Raw genomic sequence first — 21,551 nt, forward strand, 5'->3', positions numbered from 1 at the left:
TCGTCCTGGTTTTCAGTCATGCTTAGATCAATGCGCCTGACATCATCAGAACATATTTCTTCTTGTTAGGGGAGCTCTGGTTGCACCAGCATAAGCCTCAGGGTAAGAACATACCACAAAGGGTGGTTTGATCAGAGAAATGCCCTGACAACGGAAACTGCACAGTACTCTCGTTACAGAATGGCACACTTAGATGCACAAAGGAATTCTCACAGGGTTCCCAAGTGGAGCAAAGAGATGAATGGCACGTCCACTCTCTGACCCAGGTGCCAACATATGGATTCCAAAAAACGTGCTGCGCCACTTTGAGTACACGTATGGTCTACACAGCATGGAACCAGCCGCCAAGGTCAGTTCCTAAATGTTATGCCCATCCAGGGTCTAAACATGTTTTCAGAGCTGATGTCTGACTGTGTTTCTTTAGGAGTGCATTTAACAAGGGGTTTATGCTATAAGTTCTGTATGCAGTGTTGTCATATGGGGCGTGTAAAGATCCATTACAGAGTTGGAGTGCAAATAGTTGATATCCTTTGGGATCCACTGCATTAAATGGACTGAGAGAAGCTATGCAATTATTCCCATACCTCAGAACGATGCCTAGATTTACTTCATATGACACATCACATACATAGAGAGTATCAGCTTTTATGGAGTAGCTGCATTTTCACATATGGAACATGAGATTATCCCTTTTCTTCTGTATGGCAGCATTAAGATATACACATTAGGATAAATTGGATTGAGAAATGTATGTACAAGATCTCTACCAAGTATTGGAGAGTGGTGAGCACTGACTGATGCTTTAGCTCTCCAAGGTTCATGGTTGTACCATTGGGTTTCGAACTTTCCTGTCAGCAGTAAGGGTAGTGTAGCCACTGGAATAAAGGGGAGAGGATAGCCAGAGCTTCAGACTTTGGTACTGGGTGATCAGGTTCAAGTCTCAGCGGTGGCTCAACAGCTTGTAAATCTGGGCAAATCCCTTAATCTCCCCATGTGCTCATATAAATCCCTCCAATACCTTTGGGTCGGATTTGCACTAGATAAAGCTGAGGCAAAACAATACTCGTTTTCACCAAGGTCCAAGTATCATTTCAGAGCTGATGTCCAACTGAGTTTCTTTAGGAGTGCAGTTAACTAAGGCTTTGTGTTGTAGTTTCTGCATCTCAGTGGGATTTCAGTGTTGTCATGGCGTGAAGATTCTAGTGACATCAAGACTGCAGTGAGTCTGTGCTGGCATCTCAAAAGGCTGGCTGATGTCTAATGGGAGGCATGTGTGATGCAGTTAGTTCTTGGCTGAAGATTGAGAATGAGCTCTTACCACCAGTTGTCTTGAAGAACCTTCAACTATGGAACCCCAGAAAAGATCTTTTAACCATAGCTAGGTCATCTCTTATACTTATTTTGAGAGAGCTCCAGCTCCTGGAAGAGTGAATAGTGACAGATTCTAGTGTTGCCAAACTCTGAGTGCAGTGCAGTGGGAGGTGGCCAATGTACTCTACGGAAGATAGGTGAATCATTAGGTTCCTTAAACGTTTCAACACAACACCACGTAGGATTCAAATGAATTGCCAGAATGAATGTTAAAGATATTTGGAGCTTAACATTTCTGCACTGCCCAAGTACTCTAGAAAGTGTGTGAGATTGTCACTGTAGACATAAAGCACCAGCAATATTGCACTTGAAAAAGTTGAAGGAGTAAAGAATGCAACCAGTTGTATGGTGAGCAGAAGCATAGCTTAGTCATTGATATTCAGGAGTTGTAATACTCATTTTATTTTACTGAAAAAGCAGTAAGCTGCGTGATGGAGGGGTGAGATGATCAAAATCGAAATTGTGTGTTGTCATGATTAACAGGGTCAGTACTGCTTAGCGTTATGTGGGTCTCTGTCTACAGTGGTACAGTGGGTGATTGCCACTGGTTAGACTATTTCCACGCATACATTCCATCCCTTTTTGGGTGTCTGATTGCCAGTAGTATGCTTGAAAACTTAAGACTGGCGCACCATTGCAAATGTACTACTGCCGATGTTTGTGAATTCCAAAAAATAGTACGTTTCCACCCATTCAAGGAATCCTTTTATTGGGACAGATTTACTACTTACTTGGTAAATTAGGATATATAGATAGATAGATAGATAGATAGATAGATAGATAGATAGATAGATAGATAGATAGATAGATAGATAGATAGATAGATAGATAGATAGATAGATAGATAGATAGATAGATAGATAGATAGATAGATAGATAGATAGATAGATAGATATGTATTGATACATACAATACTGTTGTCCCACGCAATCCACAGCAAATAAAAAGCAGCCCACCAGTCAAGGTTATTTAGTCCTTTTAATTGTGCTCAGTACCGATGCATTTTGGCTTCTCAGAATCCTTTCTCAAAGGGTTTTAAGAGTGCTCGATTTTCTCTAGTAATACAATTCTAAATCTCTGGAGAGCAACAACATACTACAAATTCAAGTCTTATTAAACTAACACATGAATGTAAAATGAAAATGTTACATAATTATAAGGGAGGCATTTGGCCCCCCTCCTGAGCTGATTTCAGCCAAGGGAACGCCCCTCCGGGCCCCAGCATCACATGTGAAGTGGAGAGGTGCACACAGCCTCCCTCCTGGGCTATTTCAGTCCTGGGGACAGTCAACCTTTGGGGTCTGTCCTAGATAAAAAGGGGGAGGGAAGCCCCTGGATGAGCCAGGTCCTGGGGCTATTAATTTTATGTTAGATAGGTGAGAGGGGCGCATGTGGCCCCCCTCCCTAGGCCACATTTGGCCCAATGGACCCGAACCCCCGGTGCCCAGCTGTGCAGTGAAATGGGAGGGGGCTGCACTGCCCCATCCCTGAGCCATTAATGGCCATGCGGACTACAACCCTCAGGGCCTGCTCCAGCTATATTCCAGGGTACCCACCTCTGGGACAAAGCTGTTTCACTGCCCACACTGGTGTGGGCTGTGAAACCTATGTTTTCTCTCGACTTGGTGTGAGCAATTTCAAAGCTGGATGTGCAAATGTACATGGGGCCACCCCTGCATGCACCACCTCGCCTAGGAATGGCAAGGGCCCTGTTAGGGCCCAGTTAGCTCCCCACCAACCACCCTGTTCATGTCAGGCTCACCACCATGAAAAGGAGGGCAGTGAGGAATATGATAGGCAGTGTTGCAGCGTCACCACCAGCACATTACTTCCTCTGACCGCTGTGCAACCGCCACAGGATCCTGGATCCCAGGCAGTTGTAGTTGTCTTGTAGAGGTCCAACCGCCCAAGTCGTAATACAGCAGGTGAACTGCCAGTCTGGCGGTTCATAGATCACCACTGTGACTATGGCAGTCCATTTTGCATCATCAGGGCCTAGGTCCGCCACCATCGGAAAGAAGCATGAAAAATGTTCCTGCCAGCAAGGAACTGATTTTTTTATCTGTTTTCCTGTCTGCAATCAAGCGGGTAGGGGAACAGATACAAATATTGCTCCCGCCCACAGGGAGCAGCATTTCTTGCTGGGTTACAGGGTCATTATGGTTAGGTTCAGATTTTATACACAAAAACATTGAAATTTAGCAGTTGTAGTTCTACTTATCACAAGTAACTAAAATTCATGCCCTAAAGTAACTATAACTAGCGCCCTCACAATGCACTGCTAATTACCCTACATATTACATCAGTCATGACATCTTCTATGGCATCACTGATAATATCACTGCAACATTTGCAGTGAAATTAATGATGAGAGAACTGTGCATGGTGGGGGTGCGAGTTATAGTTACCTTAGGGCACAAGTTATAGTTACTTGAGATAAGTATAACTATAAGTGCCTAATTTCTATGGTTATGTGTGAGTGAAATCTGAACCTAACTATAATGTCACTGTAATCTTGTTTTTTTTCAGTGAACATACACACACACACACATATATCTATATATATATATATATATATATATATATATATATATATATATATATATATATGTGTGTGTGTGTGTGTGTGTGTGTGTGTGTGTATAAATATGAGTATGTGTGTGTATGTATATATATATATATATATATATATATATATATATATATATATATATATATATATATATATATATATATATATATATAGCCAGATAGCCAGTAGGTATATATAGTTAGGATTTTTTCTCTATGGAACTTTTGAAATTTCTATGTCTAATATCTTTGGCGTTTGTGAACGGAATCGGCTGAAACTTTCAGGAAAATGGCACAGTTTGTTTCTGAGAAGCCCCTGAAAGTTTGGGGGGGTTCCGTCAAGGGGGGGCCGAGAAAAAAGGGGGGGTCCCAAAACGCGTTTTTCCCATTCATTTTTCCATAGGGCCTTTGGCCTCACTTTTAGCTCGAACGGCTGTATGGATTTACACGAAACTTTGCAAAATTAAACGGACTGTTAGCCCAATGTGCCTTTGCTGGGTCTCAATATATGTGCTCCAGTGGATTTTGAGAAATTAACGTTTAAAAAAACAGATATATCTGTGACAGCGTCCCAGATAGCGCTCCAGAACGCGTACTTTTCGCGTAACGGAGCTTTGCGTAGCGAAGCTGATCGGCTCTCCGGTGTCTGTCAACATTCTAAACAGTCCGGTGCGGCCGCCATCTTGTCTCTCGGTAGGATCGAGAGACAAGAGGAGGAGAAAAACGAAGGGGGAATTTAATGAAAGGGGGCAAGGTAGACCCCTCTTAACCCTCTAGGAATGATGTTGGGGTTATTGAAGGGTCCCGTGGGGCAAATAATAAAAATTTGATTTTTCGCGGTAGAAGCGCTTCTCGGTTTGCGAACCGGGTCGCAAACTGTTAGCGAATCGTGAATTCGCCATTTTGTGTTTCGATTTAATTAAATTACTAGATGGAGGAAAAGCAATGTGAGTATTGGGTATAAGGGGGTATGGGAGACGTATCCTGACCCCCTATGTTTTCTGAGGGTGGTTGAGGAGGCTCATATATGTTGATACTTGTCTTCCAGCGGTTGCGCGTGAGCGTTTTTTTTTTTTTGCCGCTTGACTTCTGTTAACGTTCGATTCGAAGGAAATTAGGAAGTGTTGATCGCCATTTTGACACTGCGAGTAAATTTATTGTTAAAAATAATTGTTATAAATTAATCCGTATTGATAAACATTGTGTGCGCCATCATGCTTTTTTTCCAATGCCTCACTTTTGTCGTGCACGGCAGCCATTTTAGATGCCTTGACCAGACCCACTCTCTGCACGCCGCCGATCCTCAGCATGGTTCCCCACCCTCGCAAGCACCTCCCCCACGCACTGGTCACCCCCGCTCTCTCTCTCATGCATGGGCCAGAAACCTCCTCCCATCTGCGCTGTTCTTCTCTGAGAATCACACCCTGTGCCCGCCCGACACCTCCCTTTCACCCTATTCACTACCGCACCCTCTGACACTCCTCTTCCTCTGTGTCCGATTGTCCAGGCCGGTCCCAGGCTATCACCTAGCCCTGCAGATGTAGTTTATGGCCCCAGCTGTAGAGAATCACTCCTCTTCAAAGGAGTTACAGTAGATCAAGGCCCCCACCCGATGAGATCCGTCACACCACACGCGTTCCTACTATCTGATAACCATCCTGTATTGTGCTTGGGGAGGGGATTCTCACTGTGAGGCTGTGTGGGTCCGAGCCTGAAGCGGAAGATTCCAGGGATGCCTCTTTGTACATCAAAGTTTTTACAATTATGTGTCACATTAAAAATATATAGCACTCCAACAAAGTAGTAGGATTATAACACTTTAATAACTTATAATTATATACAACACAACAAAAACAGTAAATACATTTAAACATTTTTTTGAAAAAAGAAGCAACAATGGTCAGTAGCTGTGTTTTGTGCGAATAGTCCCAAGGCAGCACAACGTGCTGAGTTCTGGACGGCACCCAGGTGATGTTACCTGGGTGCCGCACTGGTTTTTGGTATCCTACAATGCAGCTCCGAAAAATGGCGTGGGGCGTCCCGGGGGGTGCGGGGGGAGGCCTCGTCAGTAGCGGTCTGTTGTGCGAATAGTCCCAAGGCAGCAGAACGCGCTGAGATGTGGATGGCACCCAGGTGATGTCCAGTAAGTTGCCGCACTGGTTTTGGTATCCTACAATGCTGCTCCGAAAAACGGCCGTGGGGCACCCCGGGGGTGTGGGGGGGTGGAGGCGGCGTGAACGGGCCTCCCCAGGTGGAGGCTCGTCTGCTGTAGTGGGGCGCCCCTTTACCGTTTCAGTTGCCATTCCGCCCGCTTTTGCTACACTGTGCCTCATCCGCCATTCAGCTGTTTATCGCCCGCTCTTGCGGCTACAGCGTCTCGCTCACCATGTAGTTGAGTTGCGCCCACTCTTGCGGTGCAGCGATAGGCGGCTGCCACAGGACTCTTAAAATGGCGGACGGCTCTTCGGATTTGGGCCTGGTCCACTAAAATGGCCCTGGGACACCTTGGAACTCGGACGCTTGTCTGCTAGGTCTTGGACCCCATTCTCGAAAGCGTCCCCTGAGCCTTGAAGATTCTACAAAAGTCTTGGGGGCCCCCGACTGCAGGCTTCCGGTGGGGAGCGGCTGCCATGATTGCTCGCGGAATGACCACGACGGAGCCACGAGATGGTGGTGCTCTCATGCTGACGCCAGCTTCAGTCTGAAACATCCAGAAACAAGGTGGGGCTTTCATCGTTTGGGAAAAAAAAATGTTTTAATCCAATGAAAAGTGTTATTTTTAGGTCATATGATCAAGCCTTCCATCATTAGGAAACCAAAAGTAAAATGAACCAATGAAAAGTTTTATAAACAAGTCACATGACCTGTTATGCGGCATAGGGCTATAAAAAGCGTAGAAAATCCGTTGGCACGTGAGGCGGCGTCTGTAGCGGACCGATGTGCGAATAGGCCGAAGGCAGCACAACGCGCCAAGATCCGGATGGCGCCGAGGTGGTGTCCAGCAAGTTGCCGCACTGGTGTGGCCATCCTACAATGCTGCGCCGAAAGTCGGCGTGGGGCGCCCCGTTGGCCTGTGAGGTCGCGTCAGTCAGTGGGGGCTGTTTGAGGATCTGACTGCATTGGAAAGCAATGTGATGCTGTGCGTCGCCCCCAAGATGGAGGTTCCTCGGCTGCAGTGGGGCGTCCCTTGGTGTTTCACTCGCTATCCAGCTGAGTTGCGTCCGCACTTGCAGCTACAGTAGGCCGAAGGCAGCACAACGCGCCGAGATCTGGATGGCACCGAGGTGGTGTCCAGCAAGTTGCCGCACTGGTGTGGCCATCCTACAATGCTGCGCCGAAAGTCGGCGTGGGGTGCCCCGTTGGCCTGTGAGGTGGTGTCAGTAGCGGACCGATGTGTGAATAGGCCGGAACCAGCACAAGGCGCCAAGATCCAGATGGCACCGAGGTGGTGTCATAGTTGAGAGTTCTGAGCAGTGCTTGTAACGCAGTCTGAAGCTTATTTGCACCTGCTGCAGTTTCACTATTGCCCTGGTGTGGCCAAAGATCGCCCATGACATAGGCGGCCGGCTCCCGGGGTCCGGCGGAACTTTTTTCCTTTTCCTTTCTGCATCTTGTCCCACAATCCGTTTGACCTGAAGACACGACCAGGTCCCTGAATGTGTGCAGGGTGACGCTATTGATTGAATCAAAATGGCGGCTTCACACAAAGCTGACTCAAGCGTTGCTGCTGATGCTATACAGACAAAAACTGGTTTTCAGTTTGTAAATTCTTCAGGATTTTTCCATCCAAGGCTGGTTGAGAGTTTGTAGAACAATGGCTTCAGATCTTGCTCTCCCCTCTTTTGACTGATGGTTCTTGTTGCCTATCTCTTCTGTTGTCATTTAACTGAACCTTTTTTGACTGCCGAAAGGGGTTCTGGTCCGACCGCTGGTTGGTGGAGACATTTTGACTATATCCTGGACCTGCCCGGCCTCGCCCAAAATGGCGCCGGTATAAATGGGACTCGTAACTCCTTGTTGTGTACTGGTTGCCCAACCTTGATATCACGAGATACGTATGCAGTTTTGAAGCACATGGCGGGCGGGGACGAGAATTGATTGAATATTTCGACATCCCTATTGATATTAAGTTCTGATGTGTTATTGATTACTGTACTATTGAAAGTTCGAATTAACGTCACCCATGGTACTTGCCTGCAAAAGTATATCTAGATAATTTTATTGTAAGTGGCCCTGTCGTATTTTAATTACAAAATGTACGTCCACCGATTCCGCAACTGTTAGACACCTTAGTTCTTGCAACCTAATGGCCCGCTCGTTACGTTCCTCTACAGTGTAAATGTCTCCTCATCATATACGATTCCAGTTTGCTCCGTGGCCGGCCCACGTGGTTATAGGCTCGTATTTGTATACTGACATTTTCACAATAAAGGTTTTTAAAACAAAACATGGTAGTTGTATTTACATTGGTAAAGTTTTTAATTTTAGTCACTGTTTTCGAATCAGTAAAAGGCAAGTGAAATAAAGCAGTCCAATTACATGACGGATAAAAGGTATAATACGCAGGAACGCAGTAAAGATAAATGGTCAAGGGCTGTTGTGTTTTCTACTCCTGCAACATAAAGTGATCGATAAGAATCTGATATTCAGGCGTATCGGCGACTAAGACAGCAGGCCGAGCCTCTTTTGCTCAACGGCTCCGTCATGGGACGAAGAAACGCCCTTTTTCTAGAAAAAGGAATATATTTTACTTGCAGGACAGTTGTAAATTTTCCGGGAAAGTACATTAGCCTGGAACATTATAACATATATGTTTAGGAAAAAATAATGTTCGAAAGCAATAAAAAGCGTAATTTTTAGGTCATATGACCAAGCCTTTCATCATTAGAATAACAAAAGTAAAATGAACCAATGAAAAGTTTTAATAACAAGTCACATGACCTGTTATGCTTACGTTACGCGCTGCGCGCCGCGCCCCGGATCGCTTCCGGGAAGCTGCGCTTCGCGCACCGGAGCACTTCCGGGTGCGCTAACGCGGCGTGTCATATAACGCATTACGCGACAACGTAGGTCCAGAATATAGTCAAAATGTCTCCACCAACCAGCGGTCGGAACACAACCCCTTTCAGCAGTCTAAAAAGTTCTGTTAAATGACAACAGAAGGGACAGGCAACAAGAACCATCAGTCAAAGAGGGGAGGGCAAGTTCTTCTCTTCCGGGTCACGTTGGGGCGCTTCCGGAACTGATCGAATTGGTAGTCTACAGTGTTTCTGGATGTTTCAGACTGAAGCTGACGTCAGCATGAGAGCACCACCGTCTCGTAGCTCAGTCGTGGCCATTCCACGAGCAATCATTGCAGCCGCTCCCCACCAGAAGCCTGCGGGAGTCGGGGGCCCCCAAGACTTTTGTAGAATCTTCAAGGCTGAGGGGACGCTTTCGAGAATGGGGCGCAAGCCCTAGCAGACAAGCGTCCGAGTTCCAAGGTGTCCCAGGGCCATTTTAGTGGACCACGCCCAAATCTGAAGAGCCGGCCGCCATTTTGAGAGTCCTGTGGCAGCCGCCTATCGCTGCATCGCAAGAGCGGGAGCAACTCAACTACATGGTGAGCGAGACGCTGTAGTCGCAAGAGCGGGCGGTAAACACCTGAATGGCGGAAGAGGCACAGTGTAGCAAAAGCGGACGAAATGGCAACTGAAACGGTAAAGGGGCGCCCCACTACAGCGTGTCTTCAGGTCAAACGGATTGTGGGACAAGGTCCAGAATGGAGGAGTCATCAAAAGGCAAAAAGTTCCACCGGACCCCGGGAGCCGGCCGCCTATGTCGGGGGTGATCTTAGGCCACACCAGGGCAACACGACTTGGGGAGGGGGCAGGAGCCAAGCGCCCCCTCCCAGTCCGCGCCACCACACCGTATGTTGAAAATATGAAGCCATCGTTCTACAAACTCTCAACCAGCCTTGGATGGAAAAATCTTGAAGAACGTGTAAACTGAAAACCAGTTTTTGTCTGCATAGCATCAGCAGCAACGCTTGCTATCAGAGTGCATGAGTTTCATGCTCGATCGATTGAGCTAGCCGGATCAGGCAACAAAAAGTATAAAATAGTTATGTAAATAGTTATTTAATAAAATGTTTTACCCTGTTACTTTGCTGGTGTGTTGTATATATTTATAATATTTGCATAGAGTTTATCGTTATTTTGGGCGGGGTGGGTGGCGGAGCCGAGCTGTCTTGCACCCATCATGGTGTGGAGCTCAGTTCATCTCACTAGTTTCGTATTTCTCATGAAGGGTTGTTCCTAATGTTTCTATTTTAGCGAGGTCAAAAAGAGATCCCATTAGTGGCCTACTGATTTTGCTCTATTACTTTTGTTTTTTTTCACGATTTTTCACTATCTGCAAAGACTAAACAGAGTATTGCGACTCTGTGCTTGTTTGTAAATAGAGAATGAACCAAAGAGAATCAATTCTAAAACAGTAAATGCTTGGATAACAATCAATCAAATGGAGAGACAAGCAGGCACGACGGATTACAACGGGGGCAAAGGCCTGCGTTAACTACCCTTCACTATCTGCAAAGAGAGAGTACTACTAAGAGAAAAGAGGGGGGGGGCAGCGTTCAAAGCACATCAGCGTGCATAAACACGAAAATGTTTTTACCTATCACGTACTTCACATTTGACAGCTTTTGATATTTTGCTATTAAAAAACCATTGAAATTCACTGAACAAAACCATAGGTTATAGACCATATATATAGTTAGGAATTAGCATTTACAAAACCTTGAAAATTCACTGAAAAAACCATAGGTTTTAGGCCATATATAGTTAGGGATTAGCATTTACAAAACCTTATTTTACTCGCACAAAACCATAGAAATTCGCATATATAGTTAGATGCAATAACTATATATCGTGCACCCGGAATCCACTGCTGATGATGTCACATATTACATCATTCATGACATGGTCAGTGACATCACTGATGACATCACTGATGACATCTCAAATGACATCACTGATGACATCACTGATGACATCTCAAATGACATCACTGATGACATCACTGATGATATCTCAAATGACATTACTGATGACATCACTGATGACATCTCAATTGACATCACTGATCACATCACTGATGACATCTCATTTGACATCAATAATCACGTCACTGATGATATAATTGATGTGATAATACAATGCACCTCCTCACACTCTAAAATAACCTCTGTTACACCCAGTGTTAAATACAGAGTTTCATTTTTTGAACCACTGACACACCAATACCAGTTACTACATACGCACTCACTGATTCCTACGTCTACACACACATTCACTCATTCACCCATACAATCACTCATACATACAGTCACTGTTGGACTTGGCCCTTAAGGCAGGTTCACCCCTAATCTTTTTGATTTTAATCTGTGATATGCGTGGATGATTTTCTGGTCTGTGCGCACTTTTTCTCTGTGTCCCAGAGTAAAGTGCGTGCATGTAGTTAGGCTGGCCTGCTCTCCCATAGGGATGCATGGGGAATGTCTGTGTCCCTAGTAATTCCTGATGTGTGGGGAGTGCATGCTCGAGTTTGGTATGTGCGTGTTCGTGGGAATGAATGCTTCGCAATGATGTATGTTGCGTGAATGTGGCATGTGTAGAAATGCCATTTCTAGTACTTGGCATATTAATGGAAAATATGCCTGCAGTGTGATTGGCTGGAGCTGGCTGGTGAGCCTGGCTCCAGGAAGGCTGGATGGGTCTGCCCGGTGGTGAGTGTGAGATCAGCATGCTTGATGGCTTGGGAGGAGTGCACCTGGTCCCTGCTGGGCCTGGACTTTCCCCGGACAATGCTGGCTCCACCCCCTGTAGTGCGACTGATGGCCCTAGCCCTGCCAGTGAATAGAGAGGGTGGTTGGGGTAAACAGAGTACTTCAGAACCAGCTGCAACTGGTTTCTCCCCCACCCTGCACCATGAGACAAAGGAATTTGCTGTATAAGAAGGGGCTGTGTCCCCATACACTTGGTCCTGTTCTTGGTTCTGCCTAGGATCTTGCCAGAGGGTGCTGCTGCTGCTGCTGGGGCCAAGAGGACCGCCACTTGGCTGTCTCCCTGCCTGGAGACCCAGTGTGCTGGCTCTGGCCCTGCCTTGCCCCTCTGCCTGCCTCCAGACTCTGCTGGAGCTTTCCTGTGCCTGAAGGCACCCTGATTTTGATTTGTAGCGCTAGGAGCGCTTTCCTTGTGCCCCAGCGCTTTGCTGATATTTCTAGCGCTAGGCGCGCTTTCTGGAGTCCCTAAGCGCTTGGGAGCGCTGTATTTTGCATTGCCGGTGCCCACCCGGCATTGGGACCCCTTTCGCCGATTTTCGGCAGTAGCGAGTGCCCACCTCGCTTTATCTTTATTTTAAAGGCCGGTGCCACCCGGCATTGCCCCGTTGTGCTGATTTTATTTCGAGCCGGTGCCCACCCGGCATTGCCCCGTGTTCACCGCCGCAGCCCGGGAGCCCTGAAAGCTGTTGCCGGGCCGCTGCCTAGAGCGACCCGGAAGTCCCGCCTCCTGACCCCCAGGGCCGCGCTGCCATTGGCGGCCCCGGCGGAAGTCAGGCGAAGGGAAAGGAGACAAGGCCAGGCGGGAGGCGAGAGGAGCAGCCGGCTCTGTCCTCGAGGCTCCCCGAGTGAAGGAGAGCCTCGCGCCGGCCGCCGAGGAGACGCCTCCAGCCCCAGAGACCCGGTGAGTGCCTGAAAGGAGGGAGAGGGGCCGCGGGACACATTGCCGGTGTCCGCCCCTCCCCCATAGCGCGACCTCGCGCTTGTAGCTGTTTGGGAGCCACGAGGCTCCTGGGGGCAAGTTGTGTGTTCTGAGCCCGGCGAGGCTCCAACGACGGCCGCATTTGTTGACGAGCCCCGAGGCTCGAGGGGGCAATTGTTTTACGAGCCCTGAGAGGCTCATTGGCCACATTTGTTCTTTGAGCCTAGCGAGGCTCCAGCCCACAGCGTTTTAGAGCACTGAGTTTTTAAAGTGCCATTTTGGATTGTTGTAGAGCCCTGAGAGAGGCTCTTGGGGGACACAGGCAGTCAGCTGGTTGTAGCCCCGAGGCTCCCACACTGTGTCTCCCCACCTTGTTCTTGAGCCCTCCTGGCTCCAACGTTGTGCATTTCTATTTAACAACTGTCCAGCACTTAGTGGACAGTTGCCACGTTTAGGTTTGTGTGCTGTGCTGCCTGCGCAGCTTCCCTGACACTGAGACTCAGGGCATTCCGCCCCTTTCGAGGCCAGTTGGCCTGAGGGACCCTTTTGGAGTGTTGTGCTATGTGCACCCTGCGCATTGTAATGTACTTGATGATGTGATTCTTGCGCATGTGTTCTAACCTGTACCTTTTCTAAAAGTAACCTGACTAGGTATTCTTATGGTTATCCCCTTTTGCTAAACGTGACCTGCAGAGAGGATTGTTTATGTTTATCCATTATGCTAAATGTGACCCGCATAGTGAATTGCTGATTCCGCTTACCTTTTCTAAAAGTGACCTGATTAGGTATTTCATGTTTATCCATTATGCTAGATGTGACCTGCATAGTAGATTGTTGATGGTTCATTTTATGTTTAGGTTTCCTTCCCTTTGCTAAGAGTGAACTGCTTAGGTGTTGGTATTCCTTCCTTAGGTCCTAGTTACCTGCGTGATTCACCTACAGTGTGTTAGGGTTGCGTAGGAGGTCCTTACTGTTCCAGTGATTACTGGATGTGTGTTGCATTTATAATTTTGGTGCTACTCATTCTATGTTTACGACATAAGTGTATATCTACCAGTATTATTTTCTAACAAGTGCCTACCCCTGACAGAGGTCCATGTGGCCCTGTCCTGTAAATAATCCCCCTTGTAAATTCTGCCCGTGCCTCTGGCACATTGTACAGTTTGCGTGTGTTATCTAATGTGTTTTGTTTATTATAATACAAAGGCTATTTTTTATATAACCTTGTGTGGAGTCTTTTCTTTGTGGTGGGCCTTGGGTGTTGTTGCTGGGGTGCGTGCGCAAATACTTAACTCATACCGCCTCCAAGTTTAGCCTAGACTGCTCGCGCCACGCTACCTAGAGGGCGAGTGGGGGTTGCCTTGGTGTGTGACTCCCTTGCCCTGACTTTAGAAATGGTGATCCCTGACTGACCTCGACGCGAGTCTTGGCCGGCCAGGGTCCCGTTTCTAACAGTCACTCATTATTACAACACTATCATATGCACTCATACACCTATGCAGACACTCAAACACTGTCACTCATCCATAGAGTTACTCACACACCTAGTCAGTCCTGTAAATAATCAATCACACTTCGATTTCCTCATCTATACAGTTAAACACAGAACACCTTATTTATTCAAACATATACTAACACATACTTACTCTCTTATACAATTACTGATACAAGTACACATTGATGTGCACAGAGTCACACACCTCCCAGCCAGCCACACACACACTCAGTCTTCCATACAAATACTTGGGCAACCAATCAATAACCCATATAGCCACTCATATAGCTACTGATCAAACCATGCAGCAGTTTGCACAACAACAGACATATTGATGCACACTTTCAGACAGTTTAGTCACTAATCCATGCATTCAGTAAGACACATTTATTCACTCACTCAGTCACGCACCTACTAAATCCTTCATCCAGACACTTATACATCCACTCATTCTTCAATATGTAAGACATATTTTAATTTTACAGAAACATACAGTCACTGGATGTTGTCATCAGTGATGTCATCAGTGATGTCATTTGAGATGTCATCAGTGATGTCATCAGTGATGTCACTGACCATGTCATGAATGATGTAATATGTGACATCATCAGCAGTGGGTTGCGGGTGCGCGATATATAGTTATTGCATCTAACTATATATGCGAATTTCTATGGTTTTGTGCGAGTAAAATAAGGTTTTGTAAATGCTAATCCCTAACTATATATGGCCTAAAACCTATGGTTTTTTCAGTGAATATATATATGTATATATATATATATATATACATATATATATATTTTTTTTTTTCAATTAATAAAACCAAGGTTACAGGGACTATAACTGGTGAATTTCTATGTTTTTCGAGTTGAAAACTTTAATGTTATCAGTCACATAACTATAACGTTACTTTAATCATTGTTTTTATTTATTGAAAATAATATATATATATCTGTATATATATTCACATTTATAGTTCTTTTTGCTTGTGTTCCCCCATCCCCGCCCCACCACTTTGCAATACAAGTGGCCACTACTGAGAGCACGCACTACTCTCTGTGCGATGGACACATGTACTGCTGCTGTCGATACTGCACATTGTATGTGTGCTATGGAAGTTTCAGGGTGTCTACTTGTGGTTGATGTATTCACTGTGACAGGAAATCTCCAACTGTTTCTGGGCATGTTATTCCTGTTCTGCTGCATGAGGGAGGTTTTCACAGCCACTGCACAAATTGCACTTTTTCTATGTGTGGGAATAATTTTTACTTCTGTTGTGGGTGCAGAGGAAATCTAGATCTATTTTCTCACAAATGTCATGTAATCTGCTTGTTTGGCTAATAAAGACACTTACTGTTTGTATGCATATAATAACAACACATAACAATAATAATGAAGGCTTCCAGTTTTCCTTTTTACTGATTATTACAGATAAATATGGACAAAACATGTTTCTTCTCTGTATATATTTTTAAAAGCATAAAAATGTGCTTCTTGTGAATGACTCTCCATGCTGTCTTTCGTGAATTCCAGGAAAGCAGATGAGCAGATATAATGCATGGGGAGTTAAAACAGAGGTTGAGATTTCCCCAAATAAAAGCACGTTAAAATATATTTGTAGTAAAATACGGATATTTATCTGTGGGTGTATTGTTTTGCTATATTTAGATTAATAAGGTACTGAAAGGTGACAGGCATCAAAGTATGAGCATATGTTTATTAGTTAAATAAATGTGGAAATATACCATTTTACTCCTCCACTTTTTCTCAAAACACAAAATAAATATGGATAAATACCAATATGATGGCCAAACAATAAATATGGATAAATAAAGATCGAAATGTAAAAAAAATGAATACCATACAACTCGGAGTCCTAATAATAGTATTTGCACCTGGTGCTATATGCGCGAGGAGAGGTTGCAAAAACATGCTCATACACTACCCGGTAGAGTGAGTTGAACTTCAGCTACTAATGCCCATTAAATGTTGTTTTGGTTCAAGTTAAGTCTTTTGTGCTTTCACAGATGTTCTTAAATGCCTGTGCTTGAAATGAGTGTTCTGCTGGGTTCGGTCTCTTCCAGTTCTATATCAGTTGGAGAAACAGTGACTGCTGCTGTGCTGTTGTTTGCGTGAGTGTGGATCTTTCATTGCTGTGGCCCATGATGTACCTGTTCTTTCAGAGAGGAGGGATTGTCGTGCTACTGCCCATTTTGTGCACTGCTGATATTTCAGCTTCTCCACAGAGAGAGCGTGGGCATGGAGGCACGCAGGCATGCGCACACTTTATGGCTCTTTATTATGGTTGCTCTCTCAGTCTTTCTTCCGCCCCCATCCCCCCCACCATCTTGCTTTATCAGTTAATGGACGTGCGTAGGCGTACTCACCTGCCCATTGCAGAAGGCCGGCACTCAGGAGCACGCACACAAACGTCCACTGGTAACCCATTTTCTTTCCACTCCTTCACTTAAGCTAAAATTGATAAATGAACTCTGCATCTAGCTATATAGGTTTCACTGAAGGCGTGCCTACCAACTTGATCTCACCTCTCTCATTTTCAGCATTGTCGAGTTGAGAGACAATATGACTCTGTTCATTCACAGCAAAGAAATCCCCAGGGCATAACGCTTTCTAGTTTTCAAGCCCCGCTGTAATAGTTTAAAAGCCACAAAACGCCTCCCCCACCTACAGGGCATGTGACTCAGCCTGGGCTGCTGCAGCTTGAGCTGCTGTGGGCTCGGCTGGGCAGTGCTGGAGTCTTACCTCCGCCACACCCTCGCTTTTTACAGGTCTTTAAAAGACCATTGACATGCCTTTGAGAACTGGTTAACGAGGAATCGTGTCTTTTCACTGGTTCCAGTACCCCCTGGGTCCGCACTCTGCCTATTCCTTACATTTGTACTTTATTTTTACTGCCACAGTGGGAGAATAGTACATTTCGTAAAAAAGGCATCTCGGAAGTAAGGTTGCCACTTTTCCCAAGATAAAATTACCAGCCATTTGCTGTTGTTTAAATATTCTGCAAAAGCCTCACCTTGACATTAAATAGGGCGGTAAATAAAATAATATGTATTCTTTTGTAATATGACTTTTCTGTCTTTGTATCTTTAATTATTAGTTATGGATTATTCATGCAGCCCTAGAACACATTTAAAAGTACTATTTATATTTGATTTTTGAAGTATGTAAAAATAAGTGCTAGAAAGACCCACTTTATGTGATGTTGCTTATTTTTGCACTGACTGTGGCATCGAAATACTGGTGGTGCCTGTATAAATCCGATCATCTGGCAACCCAATCAGGAGACCGAAAGTTTGTTGCAGGATCAGAAAATTATTTATTTCCTCCATCTACCATCACTGATTGATGCCATAATAGCAATAGTTTAACTTATCTGAAACCCTATTCCAGCCGTCAATACAATGCTGAATTACTCCAGGTGTCCCTCATCACCGCTCATCCTTCACTTTCATGTTCACCCTGGACTCACAGCGATCACACTGCACTCATACTGCTCACAATGCACTCACACCATTCACCCTATCCCTATCCTGCACTCACACAAGCATACCACTCACCCTGCATTGCATACACATGACACTCCACTCACTTTTACAGCGCACCCCACACTCACAGCAATAACATTGCACTGTAGCTGTAACTCTGCACTCACACTGTTTATCCTCCTCTTACCCTGCGCTCACAAGATCACATCACTCATTGTGCACTCACAGCGACCACACTGCACTTCTGCCCCTTGCCATGAACTCACACTGCTTTCCCTCCACTTACCCTGCAGTCACATGAGCACATCGCTCACCCTGCACTCACAGTGATCACACTGCACGCACAACACTAACCATGCACTCATGCTTTTCACCTTGCACTTGCATGAGCACACTACTCACCCTGCACTCATGTGACACTTCAATCACCTGCCCCTCTCACTGCTCACTCTGCAATCTCACTCAAATAAGCACATCACTCGCCATGCATTCATTCCTCCCACTCTGCACTTTCACCCACACCCAAACTTATATCACATCACTCACCTTTCAGTCAATTCTCTCACCCTACTCTCACACAGCCATATCGCTTACTGTGTGCCTACTTAGGCACTCCTGTCACTCACAAAGCTCACCCTTCACTCACATGGGCACAGCCTCACCCTGCACTCACACCTTGCAAACAAGCAACTCACCCTGGAATGACACCACTCACTCTGCACTTCCTCCTCTCAGCCTGCGCTCACACAGACAAACCTCTCAGCCAGCATTCATACAGGCCCTCTGCTAATCCTACCTGCACTCAGGGACAATAGTCTGCCAGAACTCATAGGGACACACCACTCACTCAGCACTAAGTCCTCCCACCATGCACTCACATGTCACTCTCACAGATCACCATTCAATCTCACCGCTCACTCTGCACCACACACAGACACACCACTCACCCTGCATTTACACTGCTTACACCATCCTGCACTCACTCTTCTCACCTAACACTCACATGAACGCTCCTCTCACATTTGCGTTCATGCAACTCACCCAACACTCACATTGGCACATTATTCATCCTAGACCTGCACCACTAATGCTGAACACTCTCACACTGTTACCCATCACCCAGCATTTACATGAGCACACATCTTACTCTGCATATATGGAAAATTACACAACTCTCATGAATTTACAAATATTTCTAAAAAGGCACAGACATATCACCTGCTCTTTCCGTAGTTTTAGATGCCTAGTTAAAACTATCTGGAACAAAGGGGCTGGTGCAAGATGGGAGGGTGGATTGAGAACGTGGGATGGCGTGGGAAGGGAGACAAGGGCTGGGGCTTTAGGGTATGGTTATAGATTAAAGATCGTGTGACACCTGCCCAAACCTGGATGTCCATTCACCACAATGCTTCATTTTGGGATTCGTTTTTTTTCCATTGTAAGTTGGGTCTCAAACACCCCAAGGTTGCTGAACCACTCCATGGTTGCGAAGAAGTCAAGCATTTCATAAGATCAGCTGAATGCTGTGAAATTACATGGTAGAACATTGATTAGTTTGTTTCCAATACTCTTACTGCTTGATCCACACGTGAAACCAAATATAAGACCCGTACAGCTATTTTAAGAAAGCGTACTTTTGATTCACATTATACTTGTAACAAACATTGACAAGGCAATATATTACAACTTTTGAATGTACGAAGAATACGTTTTTCCTAAGCTTCACTAAAAGGCAAGGCAAGTATAGCAGAAGCAGCATGACAAGGTTTCTAATACAATAAAAGCAGATTGACTAATGGAAGGGTAAGTGGCAGTGTGTCAAAGTACAAAATTACGAAAGAGTCCAAGAGATATAGTGAGAATGAGTGGGTGAGAGAATATGTGTTATGCGTGCAAGTGTGCTGCTGGTCTGGCATTCTAAAGGTTATTCTTGCATTATGGACAAGGGCACCATTAGAATATAGATGGGAGGTGTTACCTATGGAAAATCGCAGGCTCTGACATGCTTCTATTAAGACACCATTATTGGCTGTGGGTCCTCGTACTGTCTAACTGAGAGAACTGCTAGCCCAGTCATACCCAGAGGTAGGGACACAGATCTCGTGTCACTACACCCGGCCGAAGCCACTGACATGATGCACGTAATTCGTAGCATATGGGGTGGATGCATAGCATAATGTTGGAACTGATATTTGAGGTAACTCTTGTCATAAGATTTCCTGTACTCATTTTATAGGGGGTGTCAATGGCAAAATGTTGACTCTTGTATACCGGAGGGAATTTTTAGAGGTATCCATGGCTGTGGCTGAAGTATCCATGGTAAATTTCTGCCACTATCGTATTGACTACACTGCTTTGCTAAAGGGGCTCACCCATGAAAAATAATGACCTTGTTATAGTGGAACATTTGATAATCAAGATCTACTCCTAGGAAAGGCCAGGCTTCCCTGATGCACCATGAACGTACTGGAATATCTCATGAATGCCCCTAAGGGCCAGCAGCATTTCAGCAATTTGATCATAGAAGTTTTGAAAAAATCTCAGGGGAGATATCTACCCTCTCTTAAATCATCTACAAGAAATCTGTTAACATGTTTTGCTTGCTGGAATGTGTGGGAAGTATCACGCCCACAACATACATAGTTTTTTTTCGTCGTATAATGAGTATGAGGAACAATACAAATATTAAGATAACTCTGGTGATTAATTTTCATACTAGTGAGAGTTCAGAATTTTTTCTAGTTGCAGGGTTTGCTTATTGTAAAGTAGCACAGAGGGTTAATTGGCTTTTCTGCAAAGAATGTGTACCATGAGGATTACAGAACTGAGTGTGAGTGAACTATAAGTAGCACTATAAAAAATGAATTGTTCTTCAGAGAGAGGCTATAGAGAGATGGGTTGCACTATTGGAGATAGGATTTGAGGGAATTCATGGAGAACGAGGCTATGGGGGAAGCGAGTACCAAAACAGACTGTTGTAATGGCTACCACCAGGGCTTGAGCCGGCCTTGGCCGGGAGTCTTAGCTTCCCCCCAAAGTTTGAGTCTAGTTGTGTCCCTGCTGACTATTCCATCTGCTTATCACTTACCTGCACTGAGACCACAAACATGATGCCTTTTACCAGTGCGCTACCCTGAACTGGGCCTTGAACCTATGCTGCAGCACTTTGTTGCCCAGGGAGGGGCACCTCTGAACCGGGCTTCGCAGGCATGCGTAGCGTTGTCAGGAATTAGGGAAGGAAGGTGCACTCTGATTGAAGTAAGTCAGGAACACAGGTGTAGTCCAAAAAAATCTTCTTTTTTATTAAAGTTGTTTGTTTTAAAACCAGCACACAGCCAACAAGTTCCCTCCCTAGTGCCACGGTAACTTTGTCAGGGCTTACTCAAAAGTCAGGTAATTGAATATAACCGGAATTGACCAAACTAGTCCCATGAGGTGTATTTCGCCACCTACTTGAATTATCCAATTCAATCAGTCCAAGTAATTCTTGAACATTGAAAGACCATCCAAAAGTATTTATTTTTCAGAACACAACGGTTAAAACAGCGGCTCCCATTATTTCTGAGAGAACAGGTGTGAATAATGCCAGACAACAATATCTTGGATCAGTCAAACAGGCATCCAAAGTAGATTACCGCAGAGCACACAGTGACTCTCAAAAGTAGAACAATCAGGTATAAATAGGGCCAATATTACGTTTCTGATGCCGAGGAGAGACCCCAGGCTGTGGTGGGCGATGCTGGGGCTCAGCAGGATGCCTCTGCTGGCAGACTTCAGGGAGTCCATCCCACTCCTCCAGACCGCTCTACACCCAATTGGGGAAGGGGCCACTTCTCTGGGGCCTGGCAGCATTAGAATATAGCTGTG

The 21,551-nt window shown here is 45.4% G+C and overlaps 1 protein-coding gene across 1 annotated transcript in view; it reads right to left on the reverse strand.

Annotated features, from left to right (window-relative positions):
• The window catches only part of LOC147712250 (scavenger receptor cysteine-rich domain-containing protein DMBT1-like), a 426,380-nt gene extending 409,741 nt beyond the window's left edge, over positions 1-16,639 (reverse strand). Inside the window, exon 1 of the mRNA XM_086922980.1 lies at positions 16,566-16,639. Within this exon, the coding sequence (XP_086779106.1) occupies positions 16,566-16,626 (61 nt within the window). The 5' untranslated portion in view covers positions 16,627-16,639. The remainder of the gene's footprint in view (positions 1-16,565) is intronic.
• Between the last annotated feature and the right edge of the window lie 4,912 nt (positions 16,640-21,551).

The sequence above is a fragment of the Lissotriton vulgaris genome, chromosome 5, assembly GCF_964263255.1.
Source record: "Lissotriton vulgaris chromosome 5, aLisVul1.2, whole genome shotgun sequence".
NCBI classification, from domain to species: domain Eukaryota; kingdom Metazoa; phylum Chordata; class Amphibia; order Caudata; family Salamandridae; genus Lissotriton; species Lissotriton vulgaris.